This window comes from Apodemus sylvaticus, chromosome 22 (assembly GCF_947179515.1).
Source record: "Apodemus sylvaticus chromosome 22, mApoSyl1.1, whole genome shotgun sequence".
Taxonomy (NCBI): Eukaryota; Metazoa; Chordata; class Mammalia; order Rodentia; family Muridae; genus Apodemus; species Apodemus sylvaticus.
In genome coordinates, this window is record NC_067493.1 from 433,691 (window position 1) to 454,316 (window position 20,626).

General features: G+C 39.8%; 3 protein-coding genes across 6 annotated transcripts in view; 1 reads left to right on the forward strand and 2 right to left on the reverse strand.

Moving 5' to 3' along the window:
• LOC127673364 (fatty acid-binding protein 12-like) overlaps positions 1-20,626 on the reverse strand; it is a 164,888-nt gene that overhangs the window by 74,824 nt on the left and 69,438 nt on the right. The gene's annotated exons all lie outside the window — the stretch shown is intronic.
• LOC127673366 (myoferlin-like) lies at positions 908-4,958 on the forward strand. Its single transcript, XM_052169082.1, has 5 exons — positions 908-968; positions 2,550-2,627; positions 4,182-4,363; positions 4,457-4,602; positions 4,721-4,958. Exons 2-4 carry the CDS (start codon positions 2,600-2,602, stop codon positions 4,502-4,504), a joined length of 258 nt encoding a protein of 85 aa, XP_052025042.1. The 5' UTR covers positions 908-968; positions 2,550-2,599; the 3' UTR covers positions 4,505-4,602; positions 4,721-4,958.
• Positions 8,707-20,626, reverse strand: part of LOC127673361 (zinc finger protein 878-like) — a 176,940-nt gene continuing 165,020 nt past the window's right edge. For 3 of the 4 annotated variants that reach the window (XM_052169071.1, XM_052169070.1, XM_052169072.1), the window contains exons 3-5: positions 19,029-19,155; positions 18,777-18,837; positions 8,707-9,321 (exon numbers count right to left, since the gene is read on the reverse strand). In XM_052169071.1, the coding sequence (XP_052025031.1) occupies positions 9,069-9,321; positions 18,777-18,837; positions 19,029-19,155 (441 nt within the window). In that variant the 3' untranslated portion in view covers positions 8,707-9,068. The remainder of the gene's footprint in view (positions 9,322-18,776; positions 18,838-19,028; positions 19,156-20,626) is intronic. The other variant, XM_052169069.1, reaches the window with a different exon arrangement.

Below are 20,626 nucleotides of genomic sequence, written 5' to 3' on the forward strand. Positions count from 1 at the left end.
CTGACAAAGAACCCACTCTCAGTCACACCTGTGTCTGAATGGTCACAGCAGTTGCCTGGTGCCTCTCTGTATTTCTGTAGTCCCTCAGTTCTGCCCAGTCAGAGATCCCCTCTAGTTTCTTTGCTGTATCCCTGGCTCCTCACCAAGAACTTGACAGAGAGTGGATTTTTGGGGACTAAATATTTGTCCATTGACCAAGTGGTCTACTTTATCAATATGAGGAGGATTATTATGCATCATTAAACGTTGTACTTCTATTTTAGGCCAGGGAAGAACTTGAAGATCGGGAGTGCTGGGAATATGCTTCGCTAATCGGCTGGAAATTCCACTGGAAACAGCGCAGTTCTGACACCTTTCGATGCAGGCGCTGGAGGAGAAAAATGGCTCCTTCTGAGACACACGGCGCGGCTGCCATCTTTAAACTTGAAGGTGCCCTTGTAAGTAACCAGAAGCTGAAGTGTGATTGATAGTGGTGTAAAGGAAGTGTGTGAGTTAGGTAGAAAGCACAGCCAAGCCCAGAGAGGCTCTGGAACCCCAGTGCCTTCACAGCTGCAAAGAAGTTGGGGGAAAGGTATACAGCCTGAGTGTCCAGTGACTCCCATCTTAGGAAGAAACCACAGGATAGAGGGCCTCAGAACAGCATTGCAGACACACCTCTTTCTCCCGGCATTTTTCTAGTATATCTACCAGGGCCCTGGTTTCAGGAAGCATCTAGTAATTTTGCAGGAACGGATGGCTTGGTTGATTACAAAGATGATATGATGGTGATTGGTGATGATGTTAGTGGTGATGATGATGATGGTGATGATGATGGTGATGATGCTAATGGCAACAATGACAAAGACTTCCTCCTGCTTTAGGGGGCATATAACACAGAGGACAGAGACGAAAAGAGCCTGGAAAACAGAAGCACAGCGTCACCACTGTATTTGGAGCAAACACGCCCATTGTTTCCTGTAATTTTGACAGTAAGTTTTAAGCATGGCTGTGAACTCTGTGTCTATCACTTTTATCTCTAGAAAACTCTTCAAATCTTCAAATGTTATATAATACAGCTTCATAGACCAAAGTAACTTCCTATTTCTTCACTTCATGAAGAGTATTCATAAAATGCATTTTAAAAAACTATATCATATTTGGGATGAAGAATGACCAACTTACTGGTATTAATTTCTACTTATAGTATAATCATTGTGGCTAGAAAATGATAAATTATTATTTGAATTATGGGCAAAGGGTTAAAATTTTAAGGAAGATCTGATCTCAATGTCAGCCTTCAAGAATTTCAAGATGTTATTAATAGTGGCATATGTTTACATAGGACTTAAAATGTACTAGATATTCAAACATTCACAGTTCTGAAATTCATGAAGTCAGTCACAATACTTTATTACCCCTCAAATAGTGTGTATCTATGTATCTGTGTGTCCATTTATACATGCATATGTGTTCTGTGTACATACATGTGATACAGTGTACGTCAGTGTATGCATTAGTAAGAAGAGTTTGGACATTTTAAAAGTCAGAGAAAGTCTGAGCAGATAACTATCCCAGATATAAATCTCACATAGCACTGAGACCTCACTCAGTGACTGCTAGAGATCAGGCTCATCTGAAAGTCTGTAATGAACAGCTGTGCACTAAACCCAGGAAGGCCACAATGGGACTAACGTTCCTGTGATCGCCAGGCTGGCGTCAGGATTGTTCTAGCAGTAATTTATTTGGTTTCAATTTCTCTTTGGAGGCGGAGTTTCTATGTGTAATCCAGGCTGCCTTGATTTCTTGTATGCTGGGATTATAGGTGTGCAAGCACCACAGTTGGAATATAGTAGTTAAAGTACACCCCCATTACACTCATCTGCCTCCTATCTGTATAAAATCTACTTTATGACTCCCTGCTAAGCCCACTTTTAAATCATCTGACAGACAGACAGACAGGCATGCATGCATGCATTCATGTGTTGATGCTTAATTTATATTTTAGGCACAGTAACAAATAAAGCATGGCAACTAATGATAAATATTAAAGGTATTAAAATGCACTACAATAAAGTGGTCAGTACCATTGTTCTCGTGCTTTGGGCCTTTATTAAAATAAATCAGAGCTACTTAACACAAGCACTGCAGTGCTATTTACATCAGTCAGTTTGTGAACTGTGAGAAGGAACTACTGAGTGACTCCCAGGCAGGCAGTGACAGATACACTGGACAAACGCATGATCCACGTCCCGAGTGAGGGGCAGCTGGGTGCTTGGAGACTGGTCACGCAGTAGCGCTTACAATATGAAACTTGTGCATCATGTATGTCTGGACTGTGCTGTTTGATGTTTGTGACCTGAGACTGATTACAAGCAACTGAAACAGGAGAACAAAGCCACGGATGTGGGGACTGTTGTCCTTTTATATGAGAGCATGGTGTGTGGATCATGTGTGCTCTCTGCCATGGGGAAATGGGCCGATTGGCCGGTGTCTCTGCAACATGCATCATCCCCAAAGAGCTGAGAAAAATCCAATTAACAGTTTCCTGTTTCTCATCACCTTCCCTTCAGGAGTCTACATCTACCACCTGCGCTGTTACATTTATCAAGCCAGGAACCTCATGGCTTTGGACAAAGACAGCTTTTCAGGTGAAGGGGAAATCCCTAATACTCTCTAACACAACAGGCTAGCTTGGATCTACCCCACACCAACTGGTAAATTGTTTTGTTTTCATTTCTTACAATAAAACCCTTTCCATATAAAGACGACTTTGGTATGCTTGAAGAAAACCACCTAGCCATTACTAGAGGAATTACCAATTGTTTTAAGAACTGTTGCTAGGTGCTAGAGATAGCCAGGATACACATGGCCCTAAAACACTAATCATCACAGGTTGAGTGACAAAGTGCCCTGAAGAGTAGATTCTGGCCTCCGTTTGTGTGCATGTGGAGGCTTTTTGCCTCCTCTGCTGCCTCCCCCCACCCTCCCCCCAACCCCTCTCCTGGCTACGTTTCTAGCACTATGTAACTCTGAGACTTCAACTCTGGTCCTCACATTGATAGTTCACATGTGTTTCTGGCTATGCTCTGTTGGTATGAATAGAATAGAGGCTATACAGAACTATTTAGGGACATTCCACTGTGAGACCTGCAAGCCAGTAACACTTCCCTGGTTCTTCTGTGGAAACAGCACTTAAAGCACTTATCTGACAATATCATGCACAGTGTCCGTTCTGATCCATGTCCCAAGTACTCCTCTTACCCACGTCTTTGTGAATTATTTTCTTTGCTAATAATATTAGGCCAGATTGTCTAGATCTGGTCTAAAAAGTAGATCAAGATTATCCTATTCTGTAGAACAAAACTTCAAAATGTTTTTGAGGACATTTTCAAATAGTATCCACCAGGGGGCACTCTCTCACTGTAGATCCAATCAGAATTCTTAGAAAAAAGTCTTCACTGAGGTTTTATACATAAAGCTTTAACCATGTTTCTCCAAGTTGGAAACACGATTTATCAGTTGGGAAAAAAATAAAAAATAAAAAACTACTGTTTTCATGTTACAAGCTGTACATCCTCAGAGCAACTAAGCCTTTCTGATTTACTTACCACTATATTCTTGAAACCTGGCACTCAAAAATAAACATTCTCTATAGATAACAGTAGAAGCAAAAGCATAGAACAAACTTTATCAAAACAGAAACAAAAACATAAAAATAGCTGGTGTTTATTGGTGACATTGACAATAGTCCCTGTTCTAGGCAGCTGCCCATCTTCCCGTCATCCCATTTTCTACCCAATAGGAAAACAGATATTACTTTCACGTCAAAGAGGGAGGAACCAAAGCTTAGGAAGATTGAATCATTTTCTTCCAATTTCATGGGGGCACAGCACATCAGATGTGTTGCCTGGTTGCAAAAATTGCATTCTAGATGATGTTTGTGAAAGTTTGTGGGTGAACCTTGTTGAGGAGAAGTGCGCTCCAGAGAGGCAATCCTTTGCACATGTCAGGGCCTCCCGTTAGGCATTTCTCACCAGGATGCCGTCCTCTGTGGTGTCCCGCTTTCTGAACTCCTTGTCTTCAAGGGGTGGTGAGAGCACAGGACCACTATGTCCAGAAGAAAACTCTTTGGTTGAAACGAGCTGTTGTAGGAATCCGACTTCTCTGAGACTCTACTGTTAATATTTTTTTTCTGTCCTTAGATCCATACGCTCATGTCTCCTTCCTCCATCGAAGCAAAACCACTGAGATCATCCACTCCACCCTACATCCCACCTGGGACCAAACCATTATATTTGATGAGGTTGAAATCTTTGGGGAGCCCCAAACAGTTCTCCAGAACCCACCCAAAGTTATCATAGAACTTTTTGATAACGACCAAGTGGTAGGTAATCTGGAAGTTTAAGGTGACTTGGGGACATGATAGTAGTGTGCAGAGCTGTGTGATCAGGAATGTGAGTGTGGTCTCCTTCTCTAGGGCAAAGATGAATTTTTAGGTCGAAGCATTTGCTCTCCACTGGTGTAACTGACATCACACCGAAGCTTCTCTGGCATCCCGTTATGAATGGAGACAAGGCCTGTGGAAACATCCTGGTCACGGCAGAGCTGATTCTGAGGAACAAGGTATCGCATTGTTCTTGCTCATGGATTCCTTGAGGAGCTGCTTAGAGCGTCTCAGTCATTCCGGGCACTCTTTGCCTTAATGAACGGGAAGTGCTGACAGCCTGCGTTTAGTTCACAGGATGGCTCCAACCTTCCCATCCTCCCCTCTCAGAGAGCACCAAACTTGTACATGGTCCCTCAGGGGATCAGACCTGTGGTTCAGCTCACTGCCATTGAGGTATGTGTTCTCTCCTAGTTCTACTTGACCAAACCAAAGGGTGTGGCTAAGAGCAAGGGCCATTAATGTAGGGCATGCATCATGCTGAGTGCTTTCTTGCTGTTTCTAACTTCCTATAAAATCTGCTCCTTCCCCCCCACCCCCCGCCCATAGAAATAGTCATAGAAAATGGAAACCTTAACAAAGCAACAAGAAGCAGACTTCTGAGATTTCTTTTGGGGGGAAATACGCCAGAGGAAAAAAGGATAACCCAAGGGAAAGGGCTGTGTGAACAAGGAGAAGGTCTGCAAAGGAGGCAGGGGTGGGGGGAGGGGGAGGGAAGCATCTGGAAATTGGAGACATGGGAGATAATTAGGGCAACACAGGCTGGTGTTGATAACCTTGTAGCTAGATAGAAGGGATGCTGAAAGGGAAGCATTGTTATCCTCTGTCTTGCTGGGTGTTCCTGAAAACAGACCCAGGGAGATTCAAACAGCCACTCCAGGTTGGAATGCTTGAAGGTCACTTACCATGCAAGAGGTTTACACTTGGTTCTCCAAATTGCCTCACAGTAGATCACAAGAGTCCTGTTCACAGACGAGATCTAGAGGTGCTGACTGACTCATCAGCACTGACAGCTGTGCTGCTTTGTCTTTAGCTATCTGACAAAAGGGAAGGGCCAGAACCGCTTTCTCTGTGTGTCCACGGGCACCTGAAGATAATATGCACTGGTATTTTAGACAAATGTGCATCCCTCCATACTAAAGACTGTACTGTGCACTGTGTAACGTGATTGTGATTGGATCTTTCCATATGTGTATGTGTGTGCATGTGTGTGCACAAATGTGTGCATGTGTTTGTGTTCATGTGTGTGTGTGTGTATGTGTGTGTGTAATGTGTCAGGTTTACTTCCATTCTCTTTAACTTGTTTCCCCAGATCCTAGCTTGGGGCTTAAGAAATATGAAAAACTACAAGATGGCTTTCATCACATCACCCAGTCTCGTGGTGGAGTATGGAGGAGAGAGAGTAGAATCGGTGGTGATCAAAAGCCTGAAGAAGACACCCAACTTCCCAAGCTCTGTTCTCTTCATGAAAGTGGTACAGTATCTAGACTGTACACGAGCCCACGTGGAAAACCCACGTGTAAGGGTGGAAAAACCCAGCCTTACAGTAAACGTATCAGAGACTTCTCCCTCCTTAGAAAAAGCTACAAACAGCCCCAGGGACAGGGAAGTATCTATGAGCAGTGCTTGCTGTCTTTCCTTTTCCATGGGAGATGATGAGCAATTGGCCATGAAGGGATCCTCCTGGGCTAACCCTGAAACTTAAAGTCAGCAACTTGTCTTGGATGCTCTTTAAATATGGCCCATTCTCTTCCCTAAATCAGTTCTTTATAACTGAAAGTAAGCTTGAAGAAACAGACTAAATATCTGAATTCAAAATTATTGAGCTGTCGAAAGTTTTTTTTTTTCAATTCCTCTCTCCAAAATTGCACTTAAACTGTGATTACTTAACCCTAATCTTGTTTTGGAAAAGAGTTAACAAAACATATTGATGCATCTCTTTCTCTCTGCCTCCTCTGGCACTTCTGTTGCAACAAAGGTCAGTCTAGACAGAAGTACCAAGGACCTGAAGAAGCTGGGTGGCCCTCCATAGAGCAGCCACAAAAGTGCTGTATGGAAAGATTAGGATTTCAGAAAAGGACACTGTGCTCTCAAGCTAGCCCAGAGGGCTGGCTTACCATTGTCCCAGCAGAAAACTCAAATTTCAACAAATTCCTAGGCAGTCCCTGCCACCAGGAGGGGTAAATCCTCCAAGCAGAAATCCAAGTGGAAGGATTTGGCTCGTGAGAAACCTGACTTCTTTGTATTAGAAGAGTCATTTTCTACCGGTATTTAAGTGGCATTCTTACATAGGCATGGGGGAAACACAGGAAAGTTGCTAACATGATGACCTGCAGCCTTGCACACATTGTAACAGGAGAGTTCTTGAAGGGATGAGAATGAGGTCGTATTGGGGATATGCTTTTGTGGCTATGTGTAATGAGAGGTTGGGGGTGGGAAGGTGAACCTTCACACACCCTCCTGAGCACCCACTGTGTTAGCTGATCACAGTCTAGTCCAACCCCACTCAAAGCACAAGCCTTTCGTGAGTTTTCAGAGAAGAAATCTAAGATATACTCAATGATAAGATGATCTTAACTAAAGTAATTAGGCAATTTGTATAAATGTTGATAATAAGTGTGCAGGAAAATAATGTTTCTTACTCTCTTTCTCTCTAAACCTAATGTTCATGGGATCTTAAACGAAACAGCCACGTGACCGAAATATATGATGTATCCTGCCTCTTACCTCATATGGCTAGCTCTCAGAAAAGGTAACTATTGTATGTATGCTTGCACATCTAAGATTCATGGGGTGAGGGATGCTGCTTGGGAGTAGAGAGCTTATCTCTGCATGTGCAAGGTCCTTGGTTCAATTTACAATACATGTATTTTCTGCCTATAATTGGAATGTAACATTTTTCCTAACTCCGGGAATGTATTGATGCAAAGGACTTTGAATTCATTATAACTGTGTGTGCACACATGCACACAAATACACACACTTGTATGCATGAATATAAATGTAAAGACATATACAAAGTTATACATGTATTTAATTATACACATAAATCTACAAATACTTGTCCTCATGTACAAATGAGAAACAACCTTTTTCGTTTTTAATTATTTCATTTGTATGAGTGTGTATATACGTGAGGGCATGTGCACATATGTGCAGGTAATTGTGGTGACTAGAAGAGGGCATCAGATACCCTGGAGTTGACATGCAAGCAGTTGTGTGTGTGCTGGGAGTTGACCTCTGATGCCCTGCAAGAGCAACAATTGCTCTCAATGTCTGAGCCATCTCTCCAGCCTGAAACAGCCTCTCTTACTGCTTGTTGCTCTCCATCCTACAGAACAGGAGGCTTATAAAAGGTGATGCTTATTTTTTGAGCGCATCACTTTCTAAGGCAGATTAGAAAAAGCAGTAATGTGAGTCTCATTCAGATATGACCTTGTAATAAATCAGAGTGGAGGTTGGGTGTGGTACCTCGCACCTGTAATCATAGCCCTTTCGAGGCTGAGGCAGGAGGATGATTAGTTTGAGGTCAGCTTTAATTATATATCAAGATCTTGTGCAGAAAGGGAGGAAAGAAGGAAGGAAGGAAGGAAGGAAGGAAGGAAGGAAGGAAGGAAGGAAGGAAGGAAGGAAGGAAGGAAGGAAGAGAAAGAAAGAAAGAAAGAAAGAAAGAAAGAAAGAAAGAAAGAAAGAAAGAAAGAAAGAAAGAAAGAAAGAGAGGAAGAGAGGAAGAGAGAAAGAGAGAAAGAGAGAAAGGAATAGAGAAAGAAAGAAAAAGGAAGGAAACAATCAGGCCAAAAAGTGAGAAAGGGGAAAAGGGAAGGAGAGAAATAGGGAAGGAGAAAATGTGAGGAACTAAGCAGGCACTGGCCTATGACTGCCTCATTTATTATCTCTTCTTCCAAACCAAGAACACTCATTAAAACAAGAGGTTCAAGGCTCTGGCTGTAACTGAAATCACCTGGGGCATTTGTTTAAATATAATGTTTTTTATATTTAATACCTAGTTTTCAGCCCACACTAACTGAATCAGAATCTGAGGGATGGGGTGAGAGCCACTAGTGTACATGCACCACAACCCCCCACCACCTTTGTTTCCTACTTTCAAGGTCTCAGGGTTCTTTCTCTTCGTGATCTTATCTGCATCAACTCGATGAGGCAGATGCAGGCAGTTGTCACTAGATGAAGTAACTGAGGGCTAGAGTCCTAGAACAACTTGCCCAAGGCAGTGTGGCTTATAACATAAGGACTGGAACTAGTACCAGCTCACCTAACACTTAAGGGAGATTTGTATTGTTGCTAGAAGAGCTAAGGACATGGGATCAAAGCAAGCATATGTTAGAAATGTCATTCTGATTGACTTATGGATGCGAACTTTAACAGTAAAGAAATGAAAAGAGACAAATAAATAGAGTACGAGGTCTAGGAAAAGCATCTAATACAGATGCGGGCGTTGAAGCAAAGACAGCTCACCAGGGGCTGGGAAGATGGTGCAGTGGGTGAAGTGCTTGCTCACAGTCTCAGGGACTTGAGTTCTATCTCCAGAATTCATGTGAAAAATGCTGAGCATCGTGGCAGAAGTGGAGACAGAAGGATGAGTGCATTTGCAGGCCAGCAAGTCTAACCAAATAGTGAGGCCCAGGCATCAAGGGACCCTGTTCAAAGGAGGTGAACAGCAGTCACGCTGTGTCACCTGAGGTTGTTCTCTGGCCTCCACATGTACTCCTACATACATGTTCTCCTCTACACACAGGCATCTACACGCACACACATACCACATCCATGTCATTGGTTGAGTTGAAGTGTGGATGTGTTGTCCACTGTGCATGTAAACAGAGACAGATAGTCTCAGAACCATAGGTAGCCTTCCCTTTCTCATCTGCTCCATAGCAATTTTTCTGTAAGAAATCAGAAATCCAGCACACATGGGCTGGTGCATGGCCCCAGGAACACATGTAGCAGAGGACAGCATTGTCTGTACTCAGTAGGAGACTATACAACTGGTTTGTTTTGGTTTTGGTTTTGGTTTTGGTTTTTCGAGACAGGATTTTTTAATTTTTTTTTTCCCCAAGAGAGGGTTTCTCAGTGTAGCCCTGGCTGTCCTGGAACTCATTCTGTAGATGAGGCTGGACTTGAACTCAGAAATCTGCCTGCCTCTGCCTCCCAACTAAGGGAATTAAAGGCATGTACCACCACCACCACCCAGTATTTTAAGTCATTTTGAAATGATTTTTTTATTGGCTATTGTCCTTATTTTCATTTCAAATGTTTTCTCCTTTCCAGGTTTCCCCTTCCTGAAATTTCCTATTGTATCCCCTTTTCCCTGCCTCTATGAGGTTTCTCTTGATAAATAATTGTTGAGTATATGTATATATATATATATATATATATATATATATATATATATATATATATGTATATATGTTTTAGAGCACAACAAATAGCATTCACTCATTATAGTGCAATGTATACTATGTATTCACTATAGTATATCAATCTACCTGTACTATGTATATATATTTAAACAATATATTGTTTATATATTTAAATATAATTAATTTAAATATATAAATTCAATTCAGATATTCAGCTATATTTGCAATTATATATATGTATGTATATATATGTATGTAAGTATGTATATACATATATGTATATGTATATATGTATGTATGTATATATATGTATATACATACAAATAGGGAAGGCAGGATCAGCTAATGGGTGAGACAGGAGAAAAATACAGAGTGTCAGGAAATATAAGTATGTAGCACTGGAGGATGGCAAATTCCCCAGGAGAGATGGTTCGTCTAGAAAGTCCCAGAAACCAGGGAAGTGAGGCCTGGTTCCAAGGGGAATAATGTCACCAAAATATCCAAAAAAAAAGGAGACCAAACCCATAGAGGCCACTAACAATAGATAGGCAAAGGTGCCCGTGGAGGGGCGGGGCCACCCGTCCATATCAAAACATTATACCAGAACTGTTCCTGTCTGAACAAATGCAAGACCACATCAGAAGTGTCAGGGGGAGGACTGAAGGAGCTGTAGGGGATTCCAACCCCATAGGAAGAGCAATATCTTCTAACCAGGCCACACAGAACTCCCAGGGACTAAACCACCATCCAAAGAGTGCACAGGGAGGTGCCCATGGGTCCAGCTGCATATGTAGCAGAGGATGGCCTTATCTGACATCAGTAGAGGGGAGGCCTTTGTCCTAGGGAGGCTCGATGCCCCAGTGTACGGCCGGACTAGAGCAGTGAGGTGGGAGTGGGTGAGTGGGTGGAGGGAAAAAGAACAGTGGGATGGGATGTGGAGCCTGTGGAGGGGACACAGGAGAAGGGGGATCACCTGAGATGTAAACAAATAAAAGGATTAATTTTAAATACAGGAAAAAAAAGTCTCCATTATATCAAATTGATATCTTTCTGATTACTGCAACAGATCAGGAAGGTCAGGTAATGGTAATAGAGAGGAAATAGCAAAATCAAATGGCAAAAACAAGGAAACTGTGGTAAATGCAATAGTGATGTATCAGAATTCCAATTAAAATGTTAAATAAGACTGAAAATGCTGCAGATTTAAAGAAAGCAAAAGATGGCATTTGACACAAATCACTCCCTGTGACAGCATTTTAATAACCCTATGTTATATGATGAGTTTTCATTCTCCCTAGCAAGTGCTATTTTAAAGTCAGACTGATTTCTGACTACTTAGAGGGAATTTTCAGGAGTCCGTTAGGGAAAAAAACTCACATGTGTGTTTTGAGTGCTCGATTAAGCATGGCCACATTCTCTGTAACAGTTTTCCTTTTAAAGGTGTTTTTGGTAGTTCAATCATATATGCAAATTGACAATCACAAAAGAGATTATTCAACTCATTCCATACCCTTTCATTCTTTTTCTTGTTATAAACTAAATTTCTAAGTTATCATTATTATTATAATTAGTAGTAGTAGTAGTAGAAATTAAAAAAAAAAACAAAAACAAAAAATCCTGTAATAGGACAAAATGAAGGAGAAAGAGATTAAAAGAAGATAAAGAAATGTCTCAGAATCCCAAAGACTAACTCAAATTCACAAAAAGAAATTACATAAAGGCCGGGCTGTGGTGGCGCACACCTGTAATCCCAGCACTCTGGGAGGCAAAGGCAGGCAGATTTCTGAGATCGAGGCCAGCCTGGTCTACAGAGTGAGTTCCTGGACAGCCAGGGCTATAGAGAGAAACCCTGTCTCGAAAAAACCAAAACCAAGAAAACCAAAATAAATAAATAAATAAATAAATAAAAATAAAAAAGAAATTACATAAAAAGACAAAATTATGAGCCACAATAAACATAAACTTAACTTTGAGGTAAAATCAACAACAACAAAATAGAAAACAAAACAAATGAACATAAAAACCAAATATAAATATCTCCTGTAAAGCATTATTAGACAAAGTGTAGCCGCCAGCAGCTACATGTAAACCAGGTTACCTGTTGAGAGAATTTTGGGGTCATAGGGAAGAGCGGCGAAAAGAAAGTACGGCTAAGTCAATGTTCACTGATCAAAGCCGTAAATTTTAATGGCGCCGGACCTTTTAACAGTTTGGGCAAACCCTCCCCCCAGACTCCAGGCTGAGTTCCGGTGGAAGTTGTCTAGCTTCTCTTGGAGGTCTTCGTCTTGACTGCTCCGGCAGCTGGGTGGGTCACCTGTTTAATTCAGGAATCCCTATACCAGGAAGAACAATGAACTTAACCTTTACTACGTGCACTCCACCCTAGGTGGAGCAGGATCCTGGCTAACTGGGAGAAGTTAACCTTGACCAAAGTCAAACTCTGACCAAGTGCAAGACTGCCCCAATATGGCTCTGTACATGTCCTCCCTTTTTTTATTAATTTGAACACGAGGAGGTAGAAAACAAGTGGATAAATATCCTTCATAAGAAGGCGGGCCTTAACCAGGAGGGGAAGCATTGACCGTAATTCCTCTTAAATATTGTATAACGTCTTTTTCAGAGGAGGGGTAATAGGCTCCCTTATTATTTTAAGGACAGCCTCTCGACGTTAACCCCTATGCAATTAGGTGTACTTCCTGGGGACTCAGAAGCAGAAATTCACCTCCCCATGCAGTGCTTTGCCTCGCACGTCTCGCTGGTACCCATGTTTGTTCAAAAACAAACACACATAGATCTGAGTTCTATGTGGCTCCCTCTTTGGAGATCCACTTGTGTAAGTTTTGAAGCCAGGGGGGTCTGCAAGTGTCTTTAACAGACATGTAATCTCTCCATCCAGGTGAGCCTGGGTGGAGACAGCCAGTCTGCTTAACAGACAAGGTCAAGAGTTAAAGGTGGAATAGGATTAACTTGTCCCAGAAGTATCCAATTCAGTTGTAAATTAACAACTTTGAGGACCCAAGGCTTGGCCTCTGAGGTGGGAGAGGTAGCCTTGTGAATCAAGAATTAAGCTGTTACTTCTCAGGAAAAGTGGAGACTATATGTTAAATTAACACAGCTGGCTGAAGATTGTTAGCCATCTTCAAAATTGGAATCTTCAAAATTGGAATTATTTCTAGACCAGTCTATGGTTGAGTCAGCTGAGCACAATAAGGAGAAGGGTCATTTTAACTCTTCTAATTAATTTTTCCTAAGCTAGCATAACAGTCTCCATGTTCTGCCCCACAAAGTCTAAAAGCTTGAAGCTAGGCAATTTATCTAACCTGGGACATTTAACAATTGAGGTAAGTCAAGAACATATATCCAATATAGCTCTTATGTTACCATGGTCTGGGCATTCAGCAAGCACACAGTCAGCATATCTTCTGCAGCATTCTGTGGAAAAAACAGAGGACATGCCTTCTCCCCCAATATTAAATCAGGATCATGGCATATGTTAGTAAGTGAATTCCTTCATTTCACCTAGACATCAATATGTCTAATTACAAGATGTCATATACATTTAGCAAGGAGTTTCTTGGCATCTAAATTTTAAAATTTTCTTAAAAACATGCAAGCATAATATAAATGATATGTACAGGGACACGATTTCCCCTCTCTTCTTTCTTCCAAGAAGATATTGTTTTATTAATTTAAGTTGGAACACAAAGTATAAACCATAACATAGGCAATAACTATGTAATTATATAAAATATAGTTGCTTTTTCTGTTAGAGCAGTTGCAACTAGACAGCCTAAAAATGAATCATTAGTCACATGTACATATTTTTTTTTTATCTTTTAAATTAGAAATATGAATATCATTATCTGTAATAACTAAGTCCTCTAGGATTAACACCATTACGTGGTAGAGGTAGAAATTGAGGACATCAAGAACAAATCTTTATAATTTGATGTGCACAAAATATAAAATTATTTCAAATACCTAAAGGACAGTCATTTAGAGAACATATCCTTTGTTCTTAGAAATTTGAATCACATTTGTATAAACTGTAGAAATTAAAAATTAGCAGTATTAAAAATGGACCAATTTTAAGCAATTATAAAACCATGAGCTATATATATCTACTATTATTAAAAGCTTGACCTTTAACATCTTAAAAATAGCTGCTATAGCACCCAATTCAGGTATCTGTGTTGAAGCAGGGAGAAACTTAAAGGAATAAACATGTGATCTGATAGTACAAATTATCTTTTGGATAACAATTATTAATTTTGCCTAAAAATGCTTGCCATGTAATAGACCAACCATTAATAATAAATTTGATTGTTGCTTGAAGCAAGGAACAAATGTTTCCTACCTTGAAAACAGAGGTTTAAGACCTTCTGTGGCAAGCTTAAAATGAGGTAAATATAAGATAAAGCCAATTAATATATCCTAACAACCTTTGAAAGCCATTTACCTAAAAATTCTAAAAGTCTATAGGAGCAAGGGCCTGTAACAAACATTCTATGAACATTATACACTGAAAATTTTAAGATCTTAACTTCTAGTATTGAAACAGAGACAAAACACTTTTTCTCACAAGACATAAGGCTGTTAGCCATTCCTTGAGGCAAAACTTTCTAATGAAATTGTTTTGTTGTCTCTTTAAAATTAGAAGCAAATGCTTTTATAATTATCAGAATGTAAAGCAAAAAACCAACCCTTTAAATTTACAATAATTTTGTAGGGAGTAGACAGGCCAAATGTTAATGCTTTTATAGCCTCCTTGACCTTTCATAGATTTGAACTGCATTTTAACCCACACCTGGATAAGTCAAAAACTTTTTTTTTTTTTTTTTAAAACCAAACACTCCCTAGGTGGGGCTTGTAAGGCAGAAACAATTTCTCAAAACTTCCTCACTAGCTTCCCCTGAGGCAACTCTAAGCTTTGCATTAACTCAAATGTAAATTTTTTTATCTGCCCTAGGATCCACCTTGAGTCCTTGGCAAGGACATTGTATGAGATTCCTCAAATGTAAATATCTTCTAATCCGAGCCTTTTATCTAAGACCAGACCCAAACCTACAAGGACAATTTAAGGATTAAACAAAAGAAACCTGTAATTTCATGGTCAAAGGAACCTACTTGATATCAAATACATTTCTACAGAGATATCCTTTTTAATCTTGGAGGGTTAAATCTTGCTCCTACCATTGTAGCCTATAAACTTGTGGAAAAGAGGCAATGGGCCTCTAAAACCCATAGCTGCATCACTCTCAAAATTATCTTAATTACAAAATTACGAGCCTGCAAACTGAAAACTGTAGCCAATGACACACTGATTTTTATTGTAACTCAATGTTTTCTTGCAATATTAGAGCACAATTGTAATTTTGGAAGCAAATCTCAATTTTAAACAATCTATTTTCTTTAAAATCAATGGCAAACACATATTTACAGCACAAGGTTTGTCTGCCAGTTCTTATGTTCAAGTGTATAACAGTGTAACTTATTAAAGAGACAATATTTTAAATCTTAATCTTCATTAAGTCTAATCTCCAGGCCAAGATTCACATGAAACACCATGCCAATTTAGGAGCGTCCCAAAGGCCTGTATTTCCTGGATTGCGTCATGCCACGTGGTGTTCAAAATGGCGACTACCCTAAACTACCAGCCTTAACCATCATGCCACGTGTTCAAAATGGCGACTACCCTAAACTACCAGCCTTAACCATCATGCCACGTGTTCAAAATGGCGACTACCCTAAACTACCAGCCTTAACCTAACTTTTGTTAATAACATTATACCTTTTAAATCATGTGCAGTGACTTAAGCCAATACTCTATAGTCAAGACATGCAAAATATACCTTTAAATCCAATTATAAACAAGAACAAAGCATGAGTGGCGTTAGGCCACGTGTAGTTAGTTAAGATAGCTCTAACACTGAATCACCAGTTTTAAACTAACCTTTTCTTAATAACACTATACCTTTTACATAATAACCAATTAATTTATAACTCTTTAGTCAAGAAATGTAAAGCCTTATATCATTAAAACCAATTAGAAACAAGTATAAAGCGACTACATGAATTTCACAAGCCAAACCAAGTTCTTCCCAAATCTTGAGGTTTCTGGGCTTTTAAGAGCGGCTTTTTCCCTAGCCATGTTTGCCTCTTGAGTGAGCTGCGCTGTCGCGGCGTGGCTTTGAATCAATCCCCACACAAACTGTGGCTAGCTCAAGAGGTTACCAGCAGATGTAATCTTTACCAATTTTTTCTTTTTAACATGAAACAGTCATTCACACAAAGACACAGAGAGGACATAAACATACACATAGACAGTCGGTGCACCGGGACAAACACGGAAAGATACACAGAAAGTTAAGCGTGCTTGTTAAGCAATTGCATCCATTTTCCTCTTTAAACAGCTCTTAGAAGCTGTGGACATATGCCTATTTTTAAAAACCCCTTTCTTTTCGCCGAAATCAGCTCTTACGAGCTTTGGGCAAATGCCTACCAAATTCCTTCCCCATATTTCCCTATCTTATCAACCCAAGCAGTCCTGCGCTGGGTCCACGCAGTATGCTTGAAAAACTGTATCCATTCCTGCACTCACAACCATAGACACGAATTCACTAGCGCTAGTTTTGCCCTCTATGTTGCTTACCGTGCGGACACCATTAATTTTCACCTTTTTCTGCGAAGCTTCGCTGGATAGGGCTACCTCAAGAAATTCTCTCGTGCCAGGTCTTCCCACGTTCAGGCGCCACTATGTAGCCGCCAGCAGCTACATGTAAACCAGGTTACCTGTTGAGAGAATTTTGGGGTCATAGGGAAGAGCGGCGAAAAGAAAGTACGGCTAAGTCAATGTTCACTGATCAAAGCCGTAAATTTTAATGGCGCCGGACCTTTTAACAGTTTGGGCAAACCCTCCCCCCAGACTCCAGGCTGAGTTCCGGTGGAAGTTGTCTAGCTTCTCTTGGAGGTCTTCGTCTTGACTGCTCCGGCAGCTGGGTGGGTCACCTGTTTAATTCAGGAATCCCTATACCAGGAAGAACAATGAACTTAACCTTTACTACGTGCACTCCACCCTAGGTGGAGCAGGATCCTGGCTAACTGGGAGAAGTTAACCTTGACCAAAGTCAAACTCTGACCAAGTGCAAGACTGCCCCAATATGGCTCTGTACAACAAAGAACAACCAACAATGTCTTTGACTTTGTATTGTGTTTCCCATCTGATTCTGGGCAAGTGGTTTGCCCTTAAGATAGTTTGAACACCCTGTGAATGTCCTATTATTTACCACATCACCTAACAACGAGATTCTTGTAAATCATACTTAAAAGCAATTCTGTTAAATCATTTTTAATATAGACAGGAACTTTACTGTCTCCTTTTTCAATCATCTGCTCAGAAAATGATTTCTACACATAGGATGGCATCCTCAACTTCATGGGATAGATGCAATATGGTGTCATCTTTCATTTCATAAAGCATTTTATAATTATAAAAACAATAAATATTGATTTGTGTAAATGGCCATCAACTGGATGGGAAATAATTTAACACTTTGGGACAAAGATACAGCCTAGCAACCCTGCACTGGAAGCCAAGATGGAGAAGACCTCCACAGCCAGCATGATCTTCCCCCTGGTGCTATGGTAGACAGGAAGGAAGGTGATCCAGACACTGCAGAACACCAACTTGGTGAAAGTTAGGAATTTGGCTTCATTGAATCTGTCAGGAAGGTTCCTAACCAGGAAAGCCACAGTGAAGCTCCCCAGAGTCAAGGAACCCAAGTATCCCAGGACAACATGGAAGGCAATAAGTGAACCTTTGTTGCAAGTAATGACAGTCTTCCAATGTTCAGATTGTATATCTCTGTCAATAAAGGGAGGAGACAGTACCAACTAGATTCCACACAGAACAATTTGGATCAGGGTACAATGGGAATGGACAAGTAAGTTGCCCCTGATGCCAGCATCCCTCTCTCATCATTCTTCCAGGAGCTTGAAAGCCATGACCACAGTTATTGTTTTGGCCAACACTGTAGAAGCAGCCACTGTGAAAAATACTCCAAATATGGTCTGATGCGGGATGCAGGTGACCTGGTTGGGATGTCCAATGTAAAGCAATGACAGAGAAAACAGAACACTAGACAGATGAGCAGGATCTAGCTGAGAATGAGATTATTGGCCTTCACATTAGGAGTATTCTTGTACTTCCCAAAAGGTAGTACTAGAATTGTGATGACTGAGGAGGACAGATATATGAAGCCTATAAGTTCTGAATTCCTAGTACCCATAAAGGTGTTCTATAGTAAGAATTTGGGTTATTCACAGGAAAATGACAAAACAAATTAGTTGCAATCTTCTATGATATTCAGAAAGTCTATCAAAGGTGGAATATGACATATCTTTTCATTGTTTTAAAATAGAAAGATTTATGTTGCTTTTTAAATATTCTTATGTTCACTTGGCTTTTATCCATTGTGAAACATAATATACATAATAAAAAATAACAAAAGAAAGATTTCCACAACTGCATTCACTGTTTGAATTTTTATTTCTTATAACATGTAGTATATAGATTAATATTTATCCAAAACAACATTCTTGAGTCTCATAAACTGCCCTCTCAACAAATTTAAAAATGCCCCTACAAGAATATTAGCATCACCAACTTTATCATGGACTTTTTGCTTATTAGAAGGTTTTTGATATATATTTATTACTATTCAATGTCAATATGATATCTAAGTAATTTGAGACTGTACAGATTAGCAGTTCCACAGCATAGTTCTAATGGAGCTACACAGCAAATGGATACACAACTCTGATAACTGATTTTGAGGTCCACGGTTTTGTTAGAAAATTTTAATCATAGCTACACTTAAAGGACAGATATTTTACCCTCTTGCTTTTCTTTAGAGTTTTAAGAACATATTAAAATTTCCTCAGAGATATATTTGTATCAGCTGGCACAAGAAAATTACCTTTTAAATCTTCTAGAATTTTCAAAATGTTCTTCAATATCATGGTCTTCCCAATTAGAGCCTAAAACACAGTACCAGAAAATTAATGATATACTATTGGAAAACAGGCAAAATTCGCTATGAAAGCTACAGTGGAAATTCAGTGAATCTGATTTATTTAGCTCATTCCTCATTGTTCTCAATTAAAATAACAGAAGATCTTCAATAACCAAGAAATATTTTTTCCTTACTTGAAAAAATTAACAGTCTTACCTAGAGCTTTGAGGTTCAGGAAGGTCGCCAACATCACATTTTTGTAGAGATTCTTCTGGGATGGATCCAACGATTCCCTCTCTTCCTCAGTGAAGTTCACTTGCACATCATCAAAAGTCACTGCTCCCTAAAGCAGTGTACAACCCAAAGCATGATACTGAAATCAATGTAAAGAAAATGTATACTTCATTTACTCTATAATCATACATTTCTGGTACTTTCTTCACTCAATTTCTGATTCAGAAGTTATAATCTAATTACCATGTCATTTTAGAAGGAACTTGAATTGAAAGATTCACCAATGTTGCTTCTGAACACTTTGCACTTTGAACTTCTCTTGCCTTGCAAGAGAAATGCCAATGAAGAGGGAGATGCGGGAGAAACAGATCTACAGAACTGAGCCCACATCCGAAAAGTTGTACAAACAATTACTCACTATAAAAATGCTCGGCAAGCTGGGTGTATTTCCTCATTTCTTTAATCAGAGGGGTAACAGCAGGTGTAAGTCGTTGAGCCGGACACCAGCATGGTCTATGTAATGCAGTCCAGGAGAGCAGAAGGGATTAAAACCCTCAATCCCCTGAGGAAATCAAACAAGCAAACAAAATTGATAGAGAACTCACTGGTCTTTACTAATGTTCCTACAAAGAATTATACATGCATTGCAGTTCTTTATTCATCTTGTAGAAACATGAAGTCAAACAGTAAAAACTGCAGCATTAATAAAATTTTACTAAAAGGGAATGCATGCTTTAATAGCTACAAATGGACAGTCGAAAATAATAGTAATATGAATGTTGATCATAAATAAGCAATTTAGGGCAAGAGAGAGAGAGCTCAGCATTGAAAAGCTCTTGATGGTCTTCCATATAATGGTGGATAATTTCTCGTAAAAACTTGGACCAACAACAACTCATAACTTCAAGATCAGGAGTTCTGAGGCCATCTTCTGACAACAGTAAAGATGAAACACACATGATATTCATATTCATGCACACAGGCAAAATATTTCTATTCATTCAAACATTTCAGAACAAAGACAAGACCGAGATTGAATGTCATACATATGAAACCCAATGATCCTGAAACCTCAAATAATATTGATGTCATAAACATATGCCATCCTGAGAAATAGAATATAGTCTGTATATTTGGCCAAATTTCAGTATTGGATGAAAGATATGGATGAAAAACAGCACAAAAATATGCTTATATTACAAATACAAGACAGGTGTCTTTTGTGGTTTCTCTACCTACTTTAAGGGCCGAGAAAGCTTCACAGAGAAATTTGGTTTGGAAAAGAAAAGCAAAAATAAAATAAATTGAAAAATATAAAACCACAAGACTTGTACAAAGGATTATTATTGACTAGCAAATGTATCTATTGTATTTTATATGATTTAAGGAAAGAGATTGTAGTGAATGTATGGGAGCATGAGAAGAAAGCTGAAAGGTCAGTTTCAACCACAACACAGTAGACACCAAGAATAAGATGTTTCCCCTCTAAAAGAAAGGCAGGAGTAAATATGGAGTAGCGACTGAGGACACAGCCAATGAAAGTTTCCCAACATGAGTGCCATCCGATGGACAATCTCCAA

Bases quoted from the DNA above. Each gene is read 5' to 3' on its own strand.
- LOC127673366 (XM_052169082.1), top strand. From the start codon at position 2,600: ATGGCTTTGGACAAAGACAGCTTTTCAG. The intron at 2,628-4,181 runs GTGAAGGGGAAA...TTCTGTCCTTAG, and splicing joins GGACAAAGACAGCTTTTCAG to ATCCATACGCTCATGTCTCC. The intron at 4,364-4,456 runs GTAGGTAATCTG...CTCCTTCTCTAG, and splicing joins TTTTTGATAACGACCAAGTG to GGCAAAGATGAATTTTTAGG.